Source organism: Corapipo altera, unplaced genomic scaffold (assembly GCF_003945725.1).
Source record: "Corapipo altera isolate COAL_440 unplaced genomic scaffold, ASM394572v1 290, whole genome shotgun sequence".
NCBI lineage: Eukaryota > Metazoa > Chordata > Aves > Passeriformes > Pipridae > Corapipo > Corapipo altera.
Window position 1 is genome coordinate 163064 of NW_020885041.1, and position 18213 is coordinate 181276.

The 18213-nt window shown below is 51.9% G+C and overlaps 1 protein-coding gene across 3 annotated transcripts in view; it reads left to right on the forward strand.

The window, feature by feature from the left end:
• DIP2B (disco interacting protein 2 homolog B) overlaps nucleotides 1–18213 on the forward strand; it is a 54815-nt gene that overhangs the window by 27837 nt on the left and 8765 nt on the right. For 2 of the 3 annotated variants that reach the window (XM_027668507.1, XM_027668509.1), the window contains 25 exons: nucleotides 354–473; nucleotides 1046–1243; nucleotides 1428–1519; nucleotides 1975–2085; nucleotides 3224–3347; nucleotides 3863–3972; nucleotides 4658–4760; nucleotides 5739–5803; nucleotides 6268–6361; nucleotides 7137–7256; nucleotides 7823–7937; nucleotides 8567–8706; nucleotides 8909–9045; nucleotides 9324–9404; nucleotides 9533–9660; nucleotides 10361–10475; nucleotides 11626–11827; nucleotides 12175–12284; nucleotides 12373–12453; nucleotides 12986–13109; nucleotides 13514–13635; nucleotides 14007–14118; nucleotides 14565–14674; nucleotides 15978–16108; nucleotides 16640–16808. In XM_027668507.1, the coding sequence (XP_027524308.1) occupies nucleotides 354–473; nucleotides 1046–1243; nucleotides 1428–1519; nucleotides 1975–2085; nucleotides 3224–3347; nucleotides 3863–3972; nucleotides 4658–4760; nucleotides 5739–5803; nucleotides 6268–6361; nucleotides 7137–7256; nucleotides 7823–7937; nucleotides 8567–8706; nucleotides 8909–9045; nucleotides 9324–9404; nucleotides 9533–9660; nucleotides 10361–10475; nucleotides 11626–11827; nucleotides 12175–12284; nucleotides 12373–12453; nucleotides 12986–13109; nucleotides 13514–13635; nucleotides 14007–14118; nucleotides 14565–14674; nucleotides 15978–16108; nucleotides 16640–16808 (3014 nt within the window). The remainder of the gene's footprint in view (nucleotides 1–353; nucleotides 474–1045; nucleotides 1244–1427; nucleotides 1520–1974; nucleotides 2086–3223; nucleotides 3348–3862; nucleotides 3973–4657; nucleotides 4761–5738; nucleotides 5804–6267; nucleotides 6362–7136; nucleotides 7257–7822; nucleotides 7938–8566; nucleotides 8707–8908; nucleotides 9046–9323; nucleotides 9405–9532; nucleotides 9661–10360; nucleotides 10476–11625; nucleotides 11828–12174; nucleotides 12285–12372; nucleotides 12454–12985; nucleotides 13110–13513; nucleotides 13636–14006; nucleotides 14119–14564; nucleotides 14675–15977; nucleotides 16109–16639; nucleotides 16809–18213) is intronic. The other variant, XM_027668508.1, reaches the window with a different exon arrangement.

Consider the following 18213-nt stretch of genomic DNA (forward strand, 5'->3'; position numbering starts at 1 on the left):
TCCGGGCTCTTGGTTGAGCTCCCGTGGAGCTGAGGGTGCTCCAGGCTGGCTGAGTGAAGGCTTTGTGCAGGAGGTGACACTGGTGTCCTGGTGTGTCCCCTCTGCTGAGGAAAATCAGGATTTGGAAGGGAGGAAATGCTTTAAAAACCGAATCTCTGTCAATGGCGTTTTGTGACCAGAGTTAATACAGAGCTGATGCAAAATTAATGCCCCTCCTGCACTGGCACAGCTTTAATAACAGAAAGCAAGAGCTGAATGAGTGGGTGCCCTGCACTGGGAGGAGCTGAGGTGTAAATGTTTGTAACAGGCACAGGAAGAACACTTTTATTATTGGCCCAAATCTTCCCCTTCAGGTGTCCCTGTGAGCAGCAGAGTCTCCACCAAAATTCAGCAGCTGCTCAACACCTTGAAAAGGCCCAAAAGACCACCCCTGAAAGAATTCTTTGTGGATGATTTTGAAGAAATCGTGGAAGGTAATGGCACAAGGAATGGTTTTGTTCATCATTTGTTACTGTTACACCTGCAAAGAAAATTCATTTGTGCCCTGGTTGACTCTGATTCAGTGTTTGCAGCAGCCTCCATGAAGAGTCTGACACAAACCCAGTGTTTGAAGTAATTTACTTGTTCTGCTGAGCTCTGGGGGACCTCCTCAGCACTAAACTTCTTAAGAAAACTATTTAAATAGGTTTTTGAAACCCCTTCATTTGCTTAGGCCACATTAATTAATTTCCCAGGAGGGATTGTCCTTACTGGAGGTTTCATCCCAGCCATTATTTCTGTAAGGTTTCCTTTTCTCCACCTCTGTTCCTGCCCCTCACTTGATGTGTTGAACACCTTTAAACAGCTCCCTGGGAGAAGACTGTTCCCCATGGCTTGTTTTGGGCAGAAATGGGCTGGGGGTTTTTAAATGCTGAAAACGTTTGTTTTCAGTGTCTTCCCAGCTCAGCGGGCGGGTGACGGGTGGGAAAGGAGTGGGAATATTGTGTTTGGATTGTGTTGGAAACATTCCAATGTATCTACTGGAAATAGTGTTGCATTTTCTCAGTTCCCCAGCCCGACCCCAACCAGCCCAAGCCCGAGGGCAGGCAGATGACCCCGGTGAAGGGGGAGCCCCTGGGAGTGGTTTGTAACTGGCCTCCTGCCCTGGAAGCAGCTCTGCAGCGCTGGGGGACCACCCAGGCCAAGTGTCCCTGTCTGACAGCCCTGGATGTGACAGGAAAACCCGTTTACACCCTCACATATGGTGAGTGGGGCCGAGCCCTCCCTGCCCCTGCTCAGGGAGCAGCAGTGGGGACAGCACAGGGTGGGGAAGGGGCTCCCAAAAACCTCCCTGGCCACACCAGGGGGTGAGAGCAGCCAGGGGTTGAACTGTTCCCCTGTGCTGGCTGGTTTGGAGCTGTGCAAGTCCCTGTTCTCTTGTGTTCCAGGCAAACTGTGGAGCAGAAGTCTCAAGCTGGCCTACACCCTGCTCAATAAACTGGGGACCAAAAACGAGCCTGTGTTAAAACCTGGAGACAGGGTAATCACTTTAGGCTGCCTGCTTCTCCCTCTGGGGTTTTGGGAGGGCTGTAATTTGCCACAGGCACGGGGATCTTGTGTTCTTTGCACAGCAGTTCCCTGATCCCAGGGACAGGCTACTGGGGAAAGGAATTCCTGTAATTTTGCAGTGGCTCTGGCTCCTCTGGGAGCAGCTTTTTATCTCTGGGCTTTGAAATACATCTGAGGCAGAGCTCTGCAGCTCTGAGAGAGACCCAGGGTCTGATCTCTGTGTTTTGGCTGTGTGAGCAACCCTCACACGTGGGGACCTGTGGGAACGGTGACAACTCCATGAGGAGCTCAGGCCCATTCCATGCCTTCTGTGGGAGGAAAAAAACGTGAAAAAGCACAAAGTTTCCCGAGTTTTAGTCCCTGCAGGTCTGAACTGTGCAGCTCTGACTTCTGTTTCAAGTAACAGCACACCTGTGTGGGTTGCAGGTGGCCCTTGTCTACCCCAACAACGACCCCGTGATGTTCATGGTGGCATTTTATGGCTGTCTGCTGGCAGAAGTGATCCCAGTGCCTATAGAGGTACCTCTTACCAGAAAGGTAACGTTGCTGGAACTTGGAGGAGCCGTGGGCTGATGGTGGGATGGAAACCAAGTCAGACCATCAGCCTCTGACAGCGTTTTCCCAGCCTCCAGCTGCTGCCTGAGCAGCTCCGTGCCCACGAGGACCTCTGGGAGCCTGGAATGGCATTTCCAAGTGGAAAAACATATTGACCAGAGCTGTGCTGAGCAGCTGGGGCTGCTCAGTTCTCCTGAAAGCTGCAGCCTTCATCCCCTCCCTGCAGCTCATCTCTGGGGAAGGCAGAACAGGGAGGACCTGACACCCCTGGGTGATGGGAGGGGGGCTCAGTCCAGCCTTGCTGGTGCTCAGTGTTCCTGAAGGTTTCTGAGGCACTTCTTGTAAATTATTTGCTCCACAGAAGTGTTTTCCTCACCCCCTTGGCCAGAATCTCTGCACTGTTGCCACATTATTGCCATGTCAAGGGCTGTGGGAAACCAGAGGATTTCCTAAGGGAAGCAAAGGCAACAGGCTCCTGGCAAACATGTGGCAGGAGAGGTGGGAACTGGTCTGGGAACACTCTGGGATCACAGAGCTCTGATTCCATTTCTCTGCACAAACTGCTGTGACAACCACATGAAAAATTCAAACCTTGCCCAGTCAGTCCCTGATTGAGCCTCCTCATTTCAGGGTTTTTGTCACTGTGCAGCAGGAATCAGCTCCTGGGGATGGAGAGGTCTCGTTATTTGGGTGTAATTACACCTTCTGCTTTTTGGTTTTACCTCTCAATTCCTCTTTGGAGCATCTGGGTTTCCATTAATGACACTGCACGGGGTGTGAGCCCTGCCTGGATGCTGGGCAGGAGCACTTGTTCTCTCTGGATTTCACATCCAGTGCATTTTAATCCTGCCAGGGATGTATTTCACAGGATCCCAGGATGGCTTGGGTTGGAAGGGACCTTAAAGCCCACCCAGTTCCACCCTCTTCCATGGGTAGGGAACCCCTTCCACTAGGCCAGCTTGCTCTAATTGTGATTCTGGGTGTTTGTGGGAATGGGTTGTTTCTTCTTCTTCTTCCTCCCCAGTTCCCAGAGCGTTACCAAACCCTGGATTTTGGTGAGGGGGAATCTCACTTCAGGTCACCTTAGAACAGGGAGTGACTTCTCCCCCTCTTCCCTCAGGATGCTGGTGGGCAGCAGATTGGCTTCCTGCTGGGGAGCTGTGGCATTGCCCTGGCCCTCACCACTGAAGTGTGTCTGAAAGGGCTCCCAAAAACCCAGAACGGGGAAATTGTGCAGTTCAAAGGTGAGTCAGTTCTGTGGCAGCTCCTGGTGGTGCTTCTACTGGAGCTGAACTGGCTGAAAGGAGCTTCCAGGAGCCTGGAGGCATCTGGGGGGGGGGCAAAGGGGGCGACTTCTGGTCCTGTCACCAAACTGTTGTGGGTTTTGAGTGCGTGGTGAGATCAGTCCACGTGTCTGGTGGAACTTTGGGGTTCTGGAAGCCACGAGGAACCACCTCAGGGTTGTCCTCAGGTCCCTTCAGTGGCATTTGGCAGGTTCCAAGGCAGTTTATTCCCAATACAACAGGGTATTTTTAGGAATGCTGCAGGGATCTTTCCTGAGGAGAAGGAAGTACCTTGTTGCCCACTGAACTCCCTGATGAGAAACGAGATGAACCTTCTGGTTGGTAGCTGGGCTTGGCTTGGAATTCTGCTTGTGTAACTCAGCTTGGACAAATGATGGGGTTTAGTGCATTCCTGCAGAATATAAATCCCTCAGTAAATAAGCTGATATTAATGTGCTGTTTAATTTTGGCTCCAGGTTGGCCCAGACTCAAATGGGTTGTGACAGATTCAAAATATCTCTCCAAATCTCCCAAGGACTGGCAGCCCAACATCTCAGCAGCAGGAACTGAGCCAGCATATATTGAGGTAAGCAGTGAATGGGGAATGGAAAGTGGCTTCCATGAGCTGAATTTAATGTTCTAATCACCAGAGGGAGAATAGTTTCACCTCACTCCCTTAAACTCCCCACTTTCTTGCCACTGAAACGAGGCTTTCACTGGGGACATCCTGCTGGGAAGCTCCTTTTAGTTTTTGAGTTTTTTAGTTTTTGAGTCCCTTCGTGGCCTTGGGCACTGACTGGAATGAGCTGGAGAACTGTTCCTGTTCCAGAAAGTGAGGAGTGGAGGCAGCTGAGCCCTGAGATGGTGCTGGATAACACACATTCAGTTTGAGTTCTGGTTCTTCCTGGCAGAGCTGATCTTTCTTTGTGAGCCAGAAGGCAACTTCCAGGGACTGCAGTGGTTTGAGGAGTGATTTGGCCATCCTTCAATCACAGACTGGCTTTTCAGTTTGTTGTGGGAGCAGGGAGAGATGCTGTGAGCATCAGTGGCAGTGAGATAAACACCAGCACACCCATTTTTATCCCCCACCTCCCTGGAGCTGCCCCCCCAAGAACCATCCCCTCGGGGCTGACCCTGCCAGCACGTGGCTTTGGGGTTTGCCTCAGCAGCTTCAGAGAAAGGAAACTTGATTTCATTTGCATTTTGTGGTTGAATCTCCTCCACCCACGGGATCCAGAGGTCCCTCCCTGACTCTCTCCTCTCTCCTGCAGTACAAGACCAGCAAGGAGGGCAGTGTCATGGGGGTCACGGTGTCCCGGGTGGCCATGCTGGCCCACTGCCAAGCCTTGTCTCAGGCCTGCAACTACTCTGAAGGTGGGTGAGGGCACAGGACATCAAAGGAACGGAGGGTCAGCAGCCTCTTCTGGTGTGGTTGCCTCTCCTGCGTTTCACAGCAGCCTCTGAGTGACCAAGAGCTGCTTAAAAAAAAAAAAAAAAAAAAAGGAAATAAAAAGCGCAGGTTGATTCTCCCCCAGAAGTGAAGGCTGAGTGTGATGTTTTTCCATCCAAAATTGCATCATTTTCACAACCATAATGCAGAGGAGTAAAAAGTGGGGTTTGCATCATGTCTGGGGAGTTGCTGGGTCTGTTCTGCTGAACCAAAAGGGGAGCAAATGAATTGAAACTGGAGCATTTTCCAGCGAGCTCAAGTCCCCTCTGATTCCCCATGGAAATGTCTTCCCAAACTTTTGTTCCCGAGGGTGTGTAAATACCCCTTGCTGGGGCTGTTCTGGTCCCATAAGGCTTTTTTTTTTGGGTAACCCAGAAGTGGAGATGGGAAAACTTTGGTGAGATTTCCATAGAGTTCTGCTCTGGGATACAGTTTTAGTCTGGTCTGCCTTGTAATTCAAGCTAATTCCTTGATCCACGAGTGAAACTATTTATAGAGCTGTAGGTCAAAGTGCTTTAAAATGCAAAGTCTGTCTTTTGGAATCCATCACTTGAGTTTCCATTGCTTCTGGGAGTCAGGGCTTGAATGATGTTCCCCACTCCCCTTCCCTTCCTTCACCACTCGTGCATGACGAGGCTCAGAGCCTTCCTGTCCTGCTGATGGGCTGTTCCAGGCTGGGGATGTGATTTCCTGGCAGCTTTCTGGGCCCTGTTCCTGCTCAGAAATGGATGTGCAGTTGTTATTCAGCATGACAAGGAGCTGGGAGCAGCCACACGTGTAAGGAGGGCTCCGCGTGCCCGTGGAGCAGCTCTGGCAGGGGCTGGGACAGGTTCATCCACGGGCACATTCCAGCAGCTCTCCTGCCACCTTGCACTTCACCAAGTCCAGCTTTCTTTTCCCAGGTGAAACGATAGTGAATGTGCTGGACTTCAAGAAGGATGCAGGGCTGTGGCACGGAATTCTCACGGTGAGTCGGAGCATTCCAGAGCCCTCCAGGATTAATGAGAGGTTAATGACTAATGGTTGCTTTAGATATTAGGGAAAAATTCCTCCCTGTGAGGGTGGGGGGGAGGCACTGGAATGGTTTTCCCAGAGAAGCTGTGGCTGCTCCATACCTGGAAGTGTCCAAGGCCGGGTTTTCCTGGGATAGTGGAATGAGAGGAGCTTTGGGGTCTCTTCCAGACCGAACCAGTCTGGGATTCCTTGAGTCAATGAAATGTGGTAAAGGCAGCATTTGAGGACCATTACCTGTTAAACCAACCATTTCTCTCCCTGCCACATCTGCAGTTCTCCCAGGGAATCACAGAACCATCCCCACTGAACCCCTGTGAATTCATGGCAGGGGTTGATGGGAACTGAGAGTGACTCTTAAATTCTGCTCGATAAAAGGTTTGTGAGCCCTTTTCTAACCACCTTTCTCCTGCTTTTCAGAATGTAATGAACAAACTGCACACCATCAGCGTGCCCTATTCTGTGATGAAAACCTGCCCTCTCTCCTGGGTGCAGAGGGTCCATGCCCACAAAGGTAACTCAGGACATCCCACAGCTCCACCCTGGAGCTCTCAGGGGGGCATTAAAATCTCAGATGCATCAGATCCCATCTTCTTGCCCTCCCCTGACAAATCTCAAGGGATGAGAGTGTCACTCATGTCCAAAAATTTTTATTTGGCAGCTGTAGACCCAATATTCTGGATGCTCAGGCATGGCTGGAGCTCGTGTGAGGCTCAGGGGGAGATTTTAAGCCCCCAGCGTCGTGTAGATACCTGTAAATCTTCTTACAGGGCTGATTTGCCACCAGTTTTCCAAGGCTGGTTCCACCAATTTGCCACCTGCTCCAAGGCTGGAACAGGAATGTGACAGCAGGTTGGGAGGGCAGGGGACTGTGCCATTTATTTCTAAACATGCACAAATTCTGATTTATTCCTAAATAAATCCTAATGCCGTGTGAGCATGGGGGAACTTGGGGGGGACCTCCTGACTTGGAGCCAGTTTCTTGGATGAAACCAAGGGAATGGTTGAGCACAGCAAGAGCTGTTGATCCCAGGGCATCCAGAGGGTGGTAATGATTTGTGGCCTTTGGAGGAGGAGCTGTGAGGGTGACAGACCCTGGCTCAGGTGGTGGGCAGTGGCCTGCAGGCCACAGCAGATGCCACTGTGTGTTGGGTTTGCTGTTAAGCAGGCTCAGTTAATTAAGGCTTCCTTGCTTTGGTGAGAGCTTCCTCATTTGGGAATGTGGATGACAGTGACTCGTGGAAGGTTTTTATTTGTCCTCACCTGTGGTTTTTTGTGTTGGTTTGCAGCAAAAGTGGCTTTGGTGAAGTGTCGAGACTTGCACTGGGCCATGATGGCCCATCGAGACCAAAGAGACGTGAGTCTGAGCTCCCTGAGGATGCTGATCGTCACTGATGGTGCAAATCCCTGTGAGTGGGGGCAGCCTGGGGGCTCCCAGGGCAGGGGGTGCTCAGCTGGTGTCCTGTGGGATCAACCTCCACTCCCTTGGGAGACACCCCCGAGGAGATCTCGGAGCTCTGGCTCGTGGTGCTCGGGCACCAGAACGAGGGGTTCCCATCCTTCCACCCCTTGGGGTCTGAGAGATCCTGCAAAGTACAGGAAGAGGTTGGGCTGGGAGCAGTGGGGAGACAGTTTATAAAATCAGAGAATTGTTTAGGTTGGAAAAGACCTTTAAGATCATCGAGCCCAACTGCTTCCCCGGCACTGCCACGTTCACCACCAAGCCACGTCCCCAAGTGCCACATCCACACATCATTTAATTCCCTCCAGGGCTGGTGACTCCACCACTTCCCTGGGCAGCCTGTGCCAGCCTTTCAGTGAGGAGATTTTCCTTAATATCCAACTTAAACCTCCCCAGCACAACTCGAAGCCGCTTCCTCTCGTCGTTTCCTGCATCCTCCTCCCGACCTTTCCCGTAGATGGGCATCAAATCAAATCCTGTGAGGTCCTAGTAGGACATTTTCTCTCTTCCCAGGGTCTGTCTCCTCTTGTGATGCCTTCCTGAGCTTGTTCCAGAGCCATGGGCTCAAACCAGAGGCGATTTGTCCCTGTGCCACCTCGCCCGAGGCGATGACCATCGCGATCCGGAGGTACCGTCGCCGTCTGTTTGCTGGGTTTGACTCATCCAGGCTGGGCTTTGTTCACACATGGCTTGCTCAGAGTTGATTTAAGCATGTAATGAACTCCACTGACATTTGCTGGGTGTGCTGAGATACCTGGAGAGGCTGAGCTGATAAATATCCCTCCTGAGACACGAGTGTGTCCTGGGCTGGAGCAGCTCAGCAGGGCCTGGCCGCTGCTTTTCCTGCTCCTGATCCCCACAGCTGCTTTTCCTGCTCCTGAGCTCCACAGCCAGGGGGGTGTTGGGAGTCACAGGGTCACAGGATGGGTGTTCTGAGCCTGGGGTTAGATTTGAGACCGCTCTGGACATTTTCATCCCCTGCCTTCTGTGACAAACAGCCCTGCAGTCATCTGACCCAGGAGCTGGGGATTAGCACTGGGGGAGATAACGAGCTGGGAGAGGAGCTGCACTGCCCAGGAACACAATTCTTTAGGGATTGATCAGCGTGGCTCTTCTGGGAAGGCAGTTCCTCCTGCCCATCTCGGTTTTAAGTCGCTGTGCAAAGCAGAGACACTGAAATCCTCCTCTTTCTGTTGCTGTGGTGTCTCCAGCCGGGTGCCTGATGGAGTGTGTTCATTGATTTTCTGTCCTTCAAAGGCCTGGAGTCCCTGGGGCCCCTTTGCCAGGCAGAGCCATCCTGTCCATGAACGGGCTGAGCTTCGGGGTGATTCGGGTCAACACTGAAGATAAAAACTCTGCTCTCACCGTCCAGGACGTTGGCCACGTGATGCCAGGAGGTAAAAACAGGCAGGAGGCTCCTAAAAGACTGTTCTGGGGCTGTTTTAGGAGAGGAACAGGTCAATGTTCTCTCCCATAGCCAGCCTTGTTGTGGGGGAGGTGGGGCAGGGCCAGACTGTCATTCCTGTCACCGTTCAGGGGGTCACTTCTCACCCAAGGCCAAGTCTGGGGGCTGTTTTAACAAAGCCTGGTCTGTCCTAGGCATGATGTGCATTGTGAAACCCGATGGGCCACCCCAGCTCTGCAAAACAGACGAGATTGGTGAGATCTGTGTGAGCTCCAGAGCAGGAGGGATGATGTATTATGGGCTGGCAGGGGTGACAAAGAACACTTTCGAGGTATGTACAGCAGAATGTCCTTGCCCTGTTTTCTCTGTAAAACTGGTAGCCTTGTGTAATCCCTTGGGTTTGTAACTGAAGTGTAATGTTGTTTTTTTAAAAATATACCCTGGGAAGCTCCTTACAGTCAGGGGTATTGAGCATTCCCCTTGCACAGACATCTCCCCCACTGCTGAAACAACGACTGCACCAAGGGCTCACATAAAGGGGTGTGGGGAAGGTTTTTCTGCCCTCAGGCAAACCCACTGGCCTCCAACGTGCTCCCCAATGTGTTGCAGGTGATCCCTGTGAACTCCTCAGGCTCTCCAGTGGGGGAAGTGCCCTTTGTCCGCTCCGGTTTGCTGGGATTTGTCGGCCCCGTACGTGAGGCAGCTCCGAGCTCGGCACCGCTCTGTCCCTCTGCTCGGGGCCTCCAGGGGCTCAGAGAGAAGCCCTTGGGGCCAGAGGGAGTGTGGGGAGAACTCAGAGGTGGCTCCTTGTGCTGCAGGGCAGTCTGGTGTTCGTGGTGGGGAAGATGGACGGGCTGCTGATGGTGAGCGGGCGGAGGCACAACGCCGACGACATCGTGGCCACCGGCCTGGCCGTGGAGTCCATCAAGACAGTTTACAGAGGAAGGTCAGCACCAGAAACCCCCATGGAATACAGGGAAACAGGGTCTTCAATGTTATCTTGGATTTCCCTTTGGGCAGCTCAGTTAAAGTCAATGTATTTTTGACTTAGGTGGTGATTGGCCTGATCCTGCCCGACCAACACGGGTCTTTTTCCCCACTGTCCACCCTCTTCCCAGTATCCAGCCTGGCTTTCCATGGAGTCTTTGTGCTTTAGGGGAAGGAGTCACAAGTCAGCCCCATGGAGAATTTAATTCCCTGTCTCTGCAGAGTTTTAGTCTTTAGCTGCTGGCTGGTGCTCTGCAGCAAGGAAGGGTTTCATTAATGCCCAAAGACACTTGGTTTTTATTTGGCAGTTGTTGATATTTTTTAGATCCTCAGGCAGGGCTGGATCTTGTGTCTCCAGAGGGAAATTTTAAACCATCATGTGGGTGCCTTTAAGGCTTCTTACCTTGGTGATTTGCCACAGGTTGGAACAGGAATGTGACAGCAGGTTGGGAGGACTTTGCCATGTGGAAGTTTCACCCGGAGATGGAATTAACCCCTTAAACACTTCCCAGTCTTTCCTTTTCCATTTGAATTGCCTGATTTTTTTTCTCTCTGTCTTTGCTCCCCTGGTTATTTTCACAAGCTCTGCCTTGGGGCTCCCCATTCCCAAGGAACAGAGCTGGAATTTGTGCCTCTGGGGCTCTCCCCCTTTCCCGTAGGATCGCCGTGTTCTCCGTGTCCGTGTTCTACGACGAGAGGATCGTGGTGGTGGCGGAGCAGAGGCCGGATGCCTCCGAGGAGGACAGCTTCCAGTGGATGAGTCGGGTGCTGCAGGTCAGGGGGGGACATTTTGGGGGGGTGGGAAGAGCAGAGGAATGGCCCAGATGGAGGGAGAACAGGGATGGAGAGAACAGTGGGATGGAGGGAGCACAGGGATGGAGAGAACACTGGGATGGAGAGAGAACAGGGATGGAGAGAACGCTGGGATGGAGGGAGCAAAGGCTCTGGATCCCTCTTGGCACAGGGGGTTTGTGCAGGGTCACAAGCTGCTGCATCTCCTGTGTCCAAGGTGTTCTGTTGTGCCCTGAAGGAACTGGAGTGCCAGGACAAGAGGGAGTGGCTTCCCACTGCCAGAGGGCAGGGTTAGATGGGATATTGGGAAGCAATTCCTCCCTGGGAGGGTGGGGAGGCCCTGGCACAGGTTGCCCAGAGAAGCTGTGGCTGCCCCTGGATCCCTGGAAGTTGCTCCAAGGCCAAGTTGGAGCAACCTGGGCTAGTGGAAGGTGTCCCTGTCCATGGGGGGGGGGGAATGGAATGAACTTTAAGGTCCTTTCCAACCTGGAGGAACAGTTCCCTCAGCACTGCTGAGCAGATCTGTGCTCAAGCTTTGGAGTTCTGCTTTTAGTCTGGATCCTGAGGAGCTCAGAGTTTGGAGCTGCATTTTCAGCAGGGAGACAGTGAGCAGAGGAAGGTTAAACCAGCTGAATGAGTGTGGTCCTAAAAGCAGAATGAGTAGCAAATACTTCCTCTGAAAGCTGCATGTGTGTCCTTCCTGGGAATGACACTCAGGGTATGAAGTGTGCAAGCTGGGGAGGGAAATCAGGTGCTGTGAATAATGGATCAGATGCCTGGATGCTGAGGTGGGCAGAAAGGAACAGAGTGTGATGGTTCAGAGGAGACAGATGGATACAATCCCGAGATCAGAATCCTGTGATTCATCAGGCAACTGTGGGTATTTTGGGATTTTGGTCATGAAGGATTTAAAAATGGATTTGGTGTCTGTGGAATGGGCTGTAAAGGCAGGGATGTGCCAGCACTTGGGGCTCTCCCTGCAGGGCTGGCTGGTGGTGCAGGGGTGAAACGGGATGTCAGTGATTGACTCGCTCCTCCAGCACCTCAGAAATCCAGGGATTTGCCCTGCAGTGCCAGTGCAGTCAGCAACAGCAGCAGCAGGAGCTGCAGTGACCATCTCTCCTCTCTGCAGGCCATTGACAGCATTCACCAAGTGGGTGTGTACTGCCTTGCTCTCGTGCCAGCCAACACATTGCCAAAAACTCCACTGGGAGGGATCCACATCTCACAAACCAAACAGCACTTTCTGGAGGGCTCTCTGCACCCCTGCAACATCCTCATGTGCCCACACACCTGTGTGACAAACTTGCCAAAGCCCAGGCAGAAACAGCCAGGTAACCTGAGCCCCTTTTGGGGCCCTTTTGGTGTCGGTGGTGACGTGTCCCACTCCGTGTCCCATTCCCTGTGGGACCAGAGCCTGTCTCATGCCCCGTGGCTGGGGCGTGTTTGAGGCCTCTCCTTTGCATGTGTTAGTCAGGAATTTTGATTCCTACCTTTGAACTCACTGGGATTCTCCCTGCTGGTGAGCAGAGACCAGCAGTGCCTGCTGAACTCCCTCAGTGGGGTTTCATTCCCTCTCCTCCTGCATCCGTGCCCGGGAGCGGTGGGATCCTGCAGACACTCTTTGTACCTTCTCTCTGCTTTCCCAGAGTGCCCATTCCAGGCTGTTCTCTCTCCCCAGGCGTGGGCCCTGCCTCTGTGATGGTGGGGAACCTGGTTGCTGGGAAGCGAATCGCTCAGGCCTCGGGGAGAGACCTGGGCCAGCTGGAAGACAACGATTTAGTTAAAAAGGTAAATTAGCTCTGATCAGAGCTGGGGAAGGGGAAGGGGTTTCCCCTCCAGCTCTGGTTGGTGTTAAATTCCTGCCTCTCTCTTCCAGCACCAGTTCCTGACAGAGGTGTTGCAGTGGAGAGCTCAAGCCACTCCTGACCACCCACTCTTCCTTTTGCTGAACGCCAAGGTACGGTCAGTGCTGAGCTCTTGGATTTCAAGGCCCACGTGTTATTCATTCAGTGCCAGTTTGAGACTGTCTTTAAAATCTTCTGCCCTCTGCAGTGCCTCTCTTTAGTCTCTGTATCAGCCTTTGCCCATAGGTTTGTAACTCAAAACTTGACCCTTTGACCCTGTAGGTCCCTTCAGCGAACGACTCTCACGGTTCGAGGCTTCGTTTTCAAACTGAGCCTGTTTGTAGGTCCCACTGGTTCCTGTATCAGTTAATGGTGTATCCCTGTTGAGTATATTCTGGCAAGGTTCTGGTGCGAGAAGACCTGAACTTGACTCCCTGGAAGGTAGAATTTTCTAGAGCAGATCTAACTCCATCTCTGTCCTTTGATACCGTAGTGGATAAGTGGCTCACTGAGCGCCAGCAGCCTTTAGGTAGAGATAACTCGTAGCTGTAGCCTCCTGCTAGCCCAGCAAGCTTGGTTTGATCTCACAGCAGCCACTTGGGGTTGTGCCAGCCCCCGTTTCGAGCATTTTTGTGTCCTTTCAAGGGAACCACTGTGTGCACAGCCACCTGCCTTCAGCTGCACAAGAAGGCCGAGAGAATCGCGTCAGTGCTCTGTGACAAAGGACATCTCAATGCAGGAGACAATGTGGTGCTTCTTTATCCTCCTGGTGAGTGGTTTTTGGGAATGGCTGGGCCCCACTGGGAGCCAGTGCAGCCTGGGCTTTCTTTGGTTTCCTCACTGGGATATGGAAATCCAGGACAGACACTCGCTGCTGGTGTGAGTTGGTCACCAGTGTGTACCTACAGCCCTGCCAGACACTGCTCCATGTCCTGACTGCCTTTGAGTCAGCTGACACTCGAGATGTCCTTTTCCTGTACAGTGGAGATGATTTTCTGTGCTTTACCTTCCCAATCCCCTATCCCAAACTTCCTGCCCTCGGTGTGCATCCGCGCCATGGGAGCGTCCCCCTTACCCAGCAGGAAGGAACCTCCTGGAGGAGCAGCAGTGCCCAGGGTGTCCCCAGGGTGTCCCTCGCTGGTGTCCCCTGCTCCAGCTGCCCTGTCCTTGCAGGCATTGAGCTCATCACAGCCTTCTATGGCTGCCTGTACGCCGGCTGTGTGCCCGTCACCGTGCGCCCGCCCCACGCCCAGAGCCTCACCGCGACCCTGCCCACCGTGAGGATGATTGTGGAGGTGAGCAAAGGGGGGCTGGGGCACTGGGGACACCCTGCCTGGGTGCCAGGCACCCACCCAGAGCTGCTCAGTCACTGCCCTCCACAGCTGGACGGGGAGAGTCCCTCCCTGGGAGAAAGCTGGATGTGGCTGTGCCGCGTCGTCGCCTGCCCGGAAGGTTCTGGCAGGTCCTGGGCAGGTTGGGCTGCACTGGAGGTTTAGTGAAGGAAAAGCAGAGCAGGGTGTGCAAAAGGCAGAGAAGGGGAGTTCAGGTTTGCTGAGGGAAACTGGCTGGAGGTGATAAAACAGTCCCTGAACAGCAGGCCTTGCAGTGGCAGTGCTGCCAGGCCAGGGTTTTGTCTCTTTTTTGCAGTGAGTGTTTTTCTCTCCAGGTCAGCAAAGCCGCCTGTATCCTCACAACCCAGACCCTGATGAGGCTGCTCAAGTCCAGGGAGGCAGCTGGAGCTGTGGATGTGAAAACCTGGCCAACCATCATCGACACAGGTGGGGCAAAAAGGCTTCTGGAACTTGTGTGAATCACTTGGGTGATTGGTGACTCCCAGAGGGACTGTCCCCCCATTTGGCTCTGGAGAATTTGCTTGAACATTTACAAAAACTGTCCAAGAGGGAATCTAATTGTGACCTTGTTCACTGGGAGCGTTTGTTGAGCTGTGCATGGAAAATGGCTGTACAGACCAGCCTTGCTGCAGCCAACTTTAATCTCCTTAATTCAAGGGCAAGTTGGTCTTTTCTCTCCCTTTTCCTGAGAATAAATAAATTCCTACGTGGGAGCTTTGGCAAGACTCCTGCCATACACCAGTCTGTCTCTTTTGGAAAGAGAATTAATAGAAAGCTTTTTCCCTCCCTCTCTGGCTTTTTGAAAGTTGTGTTCTCCTTTCAAGTAGCAGTTCAGGAACCAAAACTAACCTGTTTGTTCCTCTCTTGCACAGATGACTTGCCCAGGAAGCGACTGGCCCAGATCTATAAGCCACCCACGCCTGAAATGTTGGCATATCTAGATTTTAGTGTCTCCACAACGGGCATGCTCACAGGAGTAAAGGTATAGTAATGGGGTAGGAGATGTCTCTGGCTGATTTCTGAGCCAGCTCCCCTTGACCCCCACCAAAGCTGGTCCTTGTAGCTTAAATGAAGACCCTGATTTCCTTCTAACAAAGCTGAGGACTTTAGTTCACTGAGTTAGTTCTGCAGTGGAGGAAAACAGGTCTCAAGGGTGGGATCAGGAATTCTGCTGCTGCCTCCCTCTGGAGAGCTGCCTGTTGGGAGAGCAGCAGAGCTCTGAGCTCCTGCTTTCCCTCACCAGGACCAGAACAGGGGTGCAGCTGGCAAAAAAAGGAGGATAAGAAAGTAAAACTGAAAGCTTTAGACTGCCCTTAATGCTCAGGTGTGTTTGGAATCAGGGATGCCTGGATCCCAGCATAGCTGGGGTTGGAAGGGACCTCAGTGCCCAGACAGGGTCACCTGGAGCAGGTGACACAGGAGCACATCCAGGGGGTTTGGGATGTCTCCAGAGAGGGGGGAACTCCACAGCCTCCCTGGGCAGCTGTTCCAGGGCTCTGCCACTGTCATGGGAAGTTCTTCCTCCGTTGAGGTGGAGCTTCAACCCCTGTAGCTTTAACTGTTGCTGTCTCTGCTCCTGGTCACTGGGGCTCAGAGGCTCCTGCAGAAAGCACCTCTCCCCTGGGCTGATGTCCCCTGTGTTTCTGATGTCCCCCCTGTGTTGCTGATGTCCCCTGTGTTTCTGATGTCCCCCCTGTGTTTCTGATGTCCCCTTGTTACAACCCACCCCAGAAAAAAAGGGGTGGGGTAACCCAGGTTCTTATCAATAATTCCCTTGGGGTGGATTAGAGTGAAACGACACTGAATAATTGGTGTTTGAAAACATATCTAGGTAGGGTTTATTTTAAACACATACAGGTAGGATTCATCTTAACAATTTTGTTTGAACAGGTGTGTCAGCTTTTTGGCTGTTGTCATCTATATCATCTATCACAGGGATAACCCCCGGGGGGAAAATGCATAAGGGAGAGAAAGGAAAGACAGGAGAAGGGTAAGGGAGAGTAAGGGAAAGAAAAGATGTCACAGGCCATGCCAGGAGCCTCCAGCATCTCCTGGGTCTGTGCTGAGTTCACGTGAGGGGCCTGGCAAAGGGGTTTTTCCCGGGGAGGGGAGGGGATGGGCTTTGATGGGCCATCAGAGGTACAGTGGACCATCAGAGGTACAATGCAAAAGTCCTGCAGAAGCCTGGAAAAGTCCCTTGGCAATCCTAGAATGCAGATGTCCCCTTGTGTTGCTGATGTCCCCCTGTGTTGCTGATGTCCCCTGTTGTCCCCCTTGTGTTGCAGATGTCCCACGCTGCTGTCAGTGGCCTGTGCAGGGCCATCAAGCTGCAGTGTGAGCTCTACTCCTCCCGGCAGATTGCCATCTGCCTCGACCCCTACTGCGGGCTGGGATTCGTGCTCTGGTGCCTTTGCAGGTAGGACTTTTTTCTCTCTGTGGGGGGAAAGGGACAGATTAACTCTGTCCCTCTGGAAATGGGTCCCTCTGGGTGTAATTCCAGACGTGTTGACATGACCAAAGTGACTGGTTTACAGTGGGGGGGGGATTTGTCTTTGAACTCACAGCACCACGTTCCCTTTTCCTGCAGATTATCCCATCTCGATTGTGTTTGTTTGTGCCTCCAAATGCTCCTGGCTCCAGAATGTTTCTTTTCCCTTTCTTCCTTGATTATGTGTTGCAATAAGGGAGTTTTTTGTTCTGTGTGGGGCTGAGCCAGTTCTGTTCCCTCACTGACAGTGTTTGGGCACGTTTGTGTGTGTGCACAGATTGTTATTCTTGTACAGTAAGTTGCATTTTTCAAATGCTGCTGCTCCAGTTTGCCTCAGCTGCAGAGTCCCACAGCCTGCTTTTGGTTTAGCAGGAACATAACGTGCTAATACAGTAAATATTAATTTAAAGATAACTACGAGCTGCACAAAGATGTTTTCTTCCTTTATGTTCTTCCCAGTGTGTATTCTGGACACCAGTCAATTTTAATTCCTCCTATGGAGCTGGAATCCAACCTTTTTCTCTGGTTATCTACTGTCAGCCAGTATAAAATAAGGGACACTTTCTGTTCCTATTCAGTCATGGAACTGTGCACAAAGGGACTTGGAAACCAAGTTGAAATGTTAAAGGTAAGAAACATTTCCTGAGTGATCTGTTGGGTGAATTAATACAAGTTTTCCTGTTGCACAAGTCTCCAGGCCACGGGTGGCTCAGGAAGCAAATCACCAAAGCAGGTTTGCAGCCCCAGGAGAGGAAGGACTGGGATGGAGCAGGGAGGTTTGAGGCAGTGCAGGGAGCAGGGCTGGGATGGAGCAGGGATGTGTGGGGTGGACATTGGGATGGAGCAGGGATGTGTGGGGTGGACATTGGGGTGGAGCAGGGATGTGTGGGGTGGACATTGGGATAGAGCAGGGATGTGTGGAATGCGGGGAGCAGGGCTGGGATGGAGCAGGGATGTGTGGGATGGACACTGGGATGGAACAGGGATGTGTGGAGTGGAAATTAGGATGGAACAGGGATGTGTAGAGTGGACACTGGGATGGAGCAGGGATGTGTGGAGTGCAGGAATCACCTGGCAGGGAGTGCCAGGCCAGCCCTGAGCAGAGGGAGGATCCCAGCAGGGCTCTGCAGCAGGATCCCTTATGTAAGAGTCTGCAGTGGAGGCTCAGCCCAGCACATGATGCACAGCACATGGCAGGAGCTGCTCCATGGAGGTGTGTTCTCCTTGGAGATGAGAGAAGGCAAAAAATAACTCCCTGAGATGCCTGAGGTGGCTTTTTGCCCGGGGTTTGGTGCAGTAGTGGCTCCCTCTGTGAGATTCTCTGGGTTTGGGCTGTGTCACCAGGTGAGCACACTGGGCTGCTGCTGCTCAGTGCATTCCTGATGGAAACAATGGATTCTGCTCCCAGTTTTGTTGAAGGCACAGTGTAATCCCAGCAGATGACTTTACCCTCCCTTGTTTTGGTGAATCCCAGGCTCTGCAGGAGCCCCTGGTGCTGCACTGGGGCAGAGGAGGGAGCCCTGGTAGAGCAGGGTTGGTCCTGGCTGCATTTCCAGGCTTGGTCAGACACATTTTATAAGTACAAACAGGAGCTGAAAATGACAAATTTAATATTATATATTATTATTGTTGTTGTTATTATTGTTGTTGTTGTTAATAATAATAATAATTACAAATAGAAGCTAAAATTACACATTTCATGTTATATAATACTATTTATTATTGTTGTTGTTGTTGTTATTATTATTGACAGTACCACCGATAGCAACAACAACAAATAGAAGCTGAAAAGAGGAAATAATTTGAACACAAGAACAGGGTTTGTCCTGCCTTCCTTGAGTTAATTCCAGGGATAAGGAGCAAATGTCACTTCTGGAGAGGGGACAGGGGTGACCAACACATCCAGCCCTTTGCCTGAATAACAACAACAATAATAATAATAATGATAATGATAATAATGATAATAATAATAATTAGAAACTGAGAAGAGGAAGTAACCTGAACACAAGAGCAGGGTTTGTCCTGCATTTCCT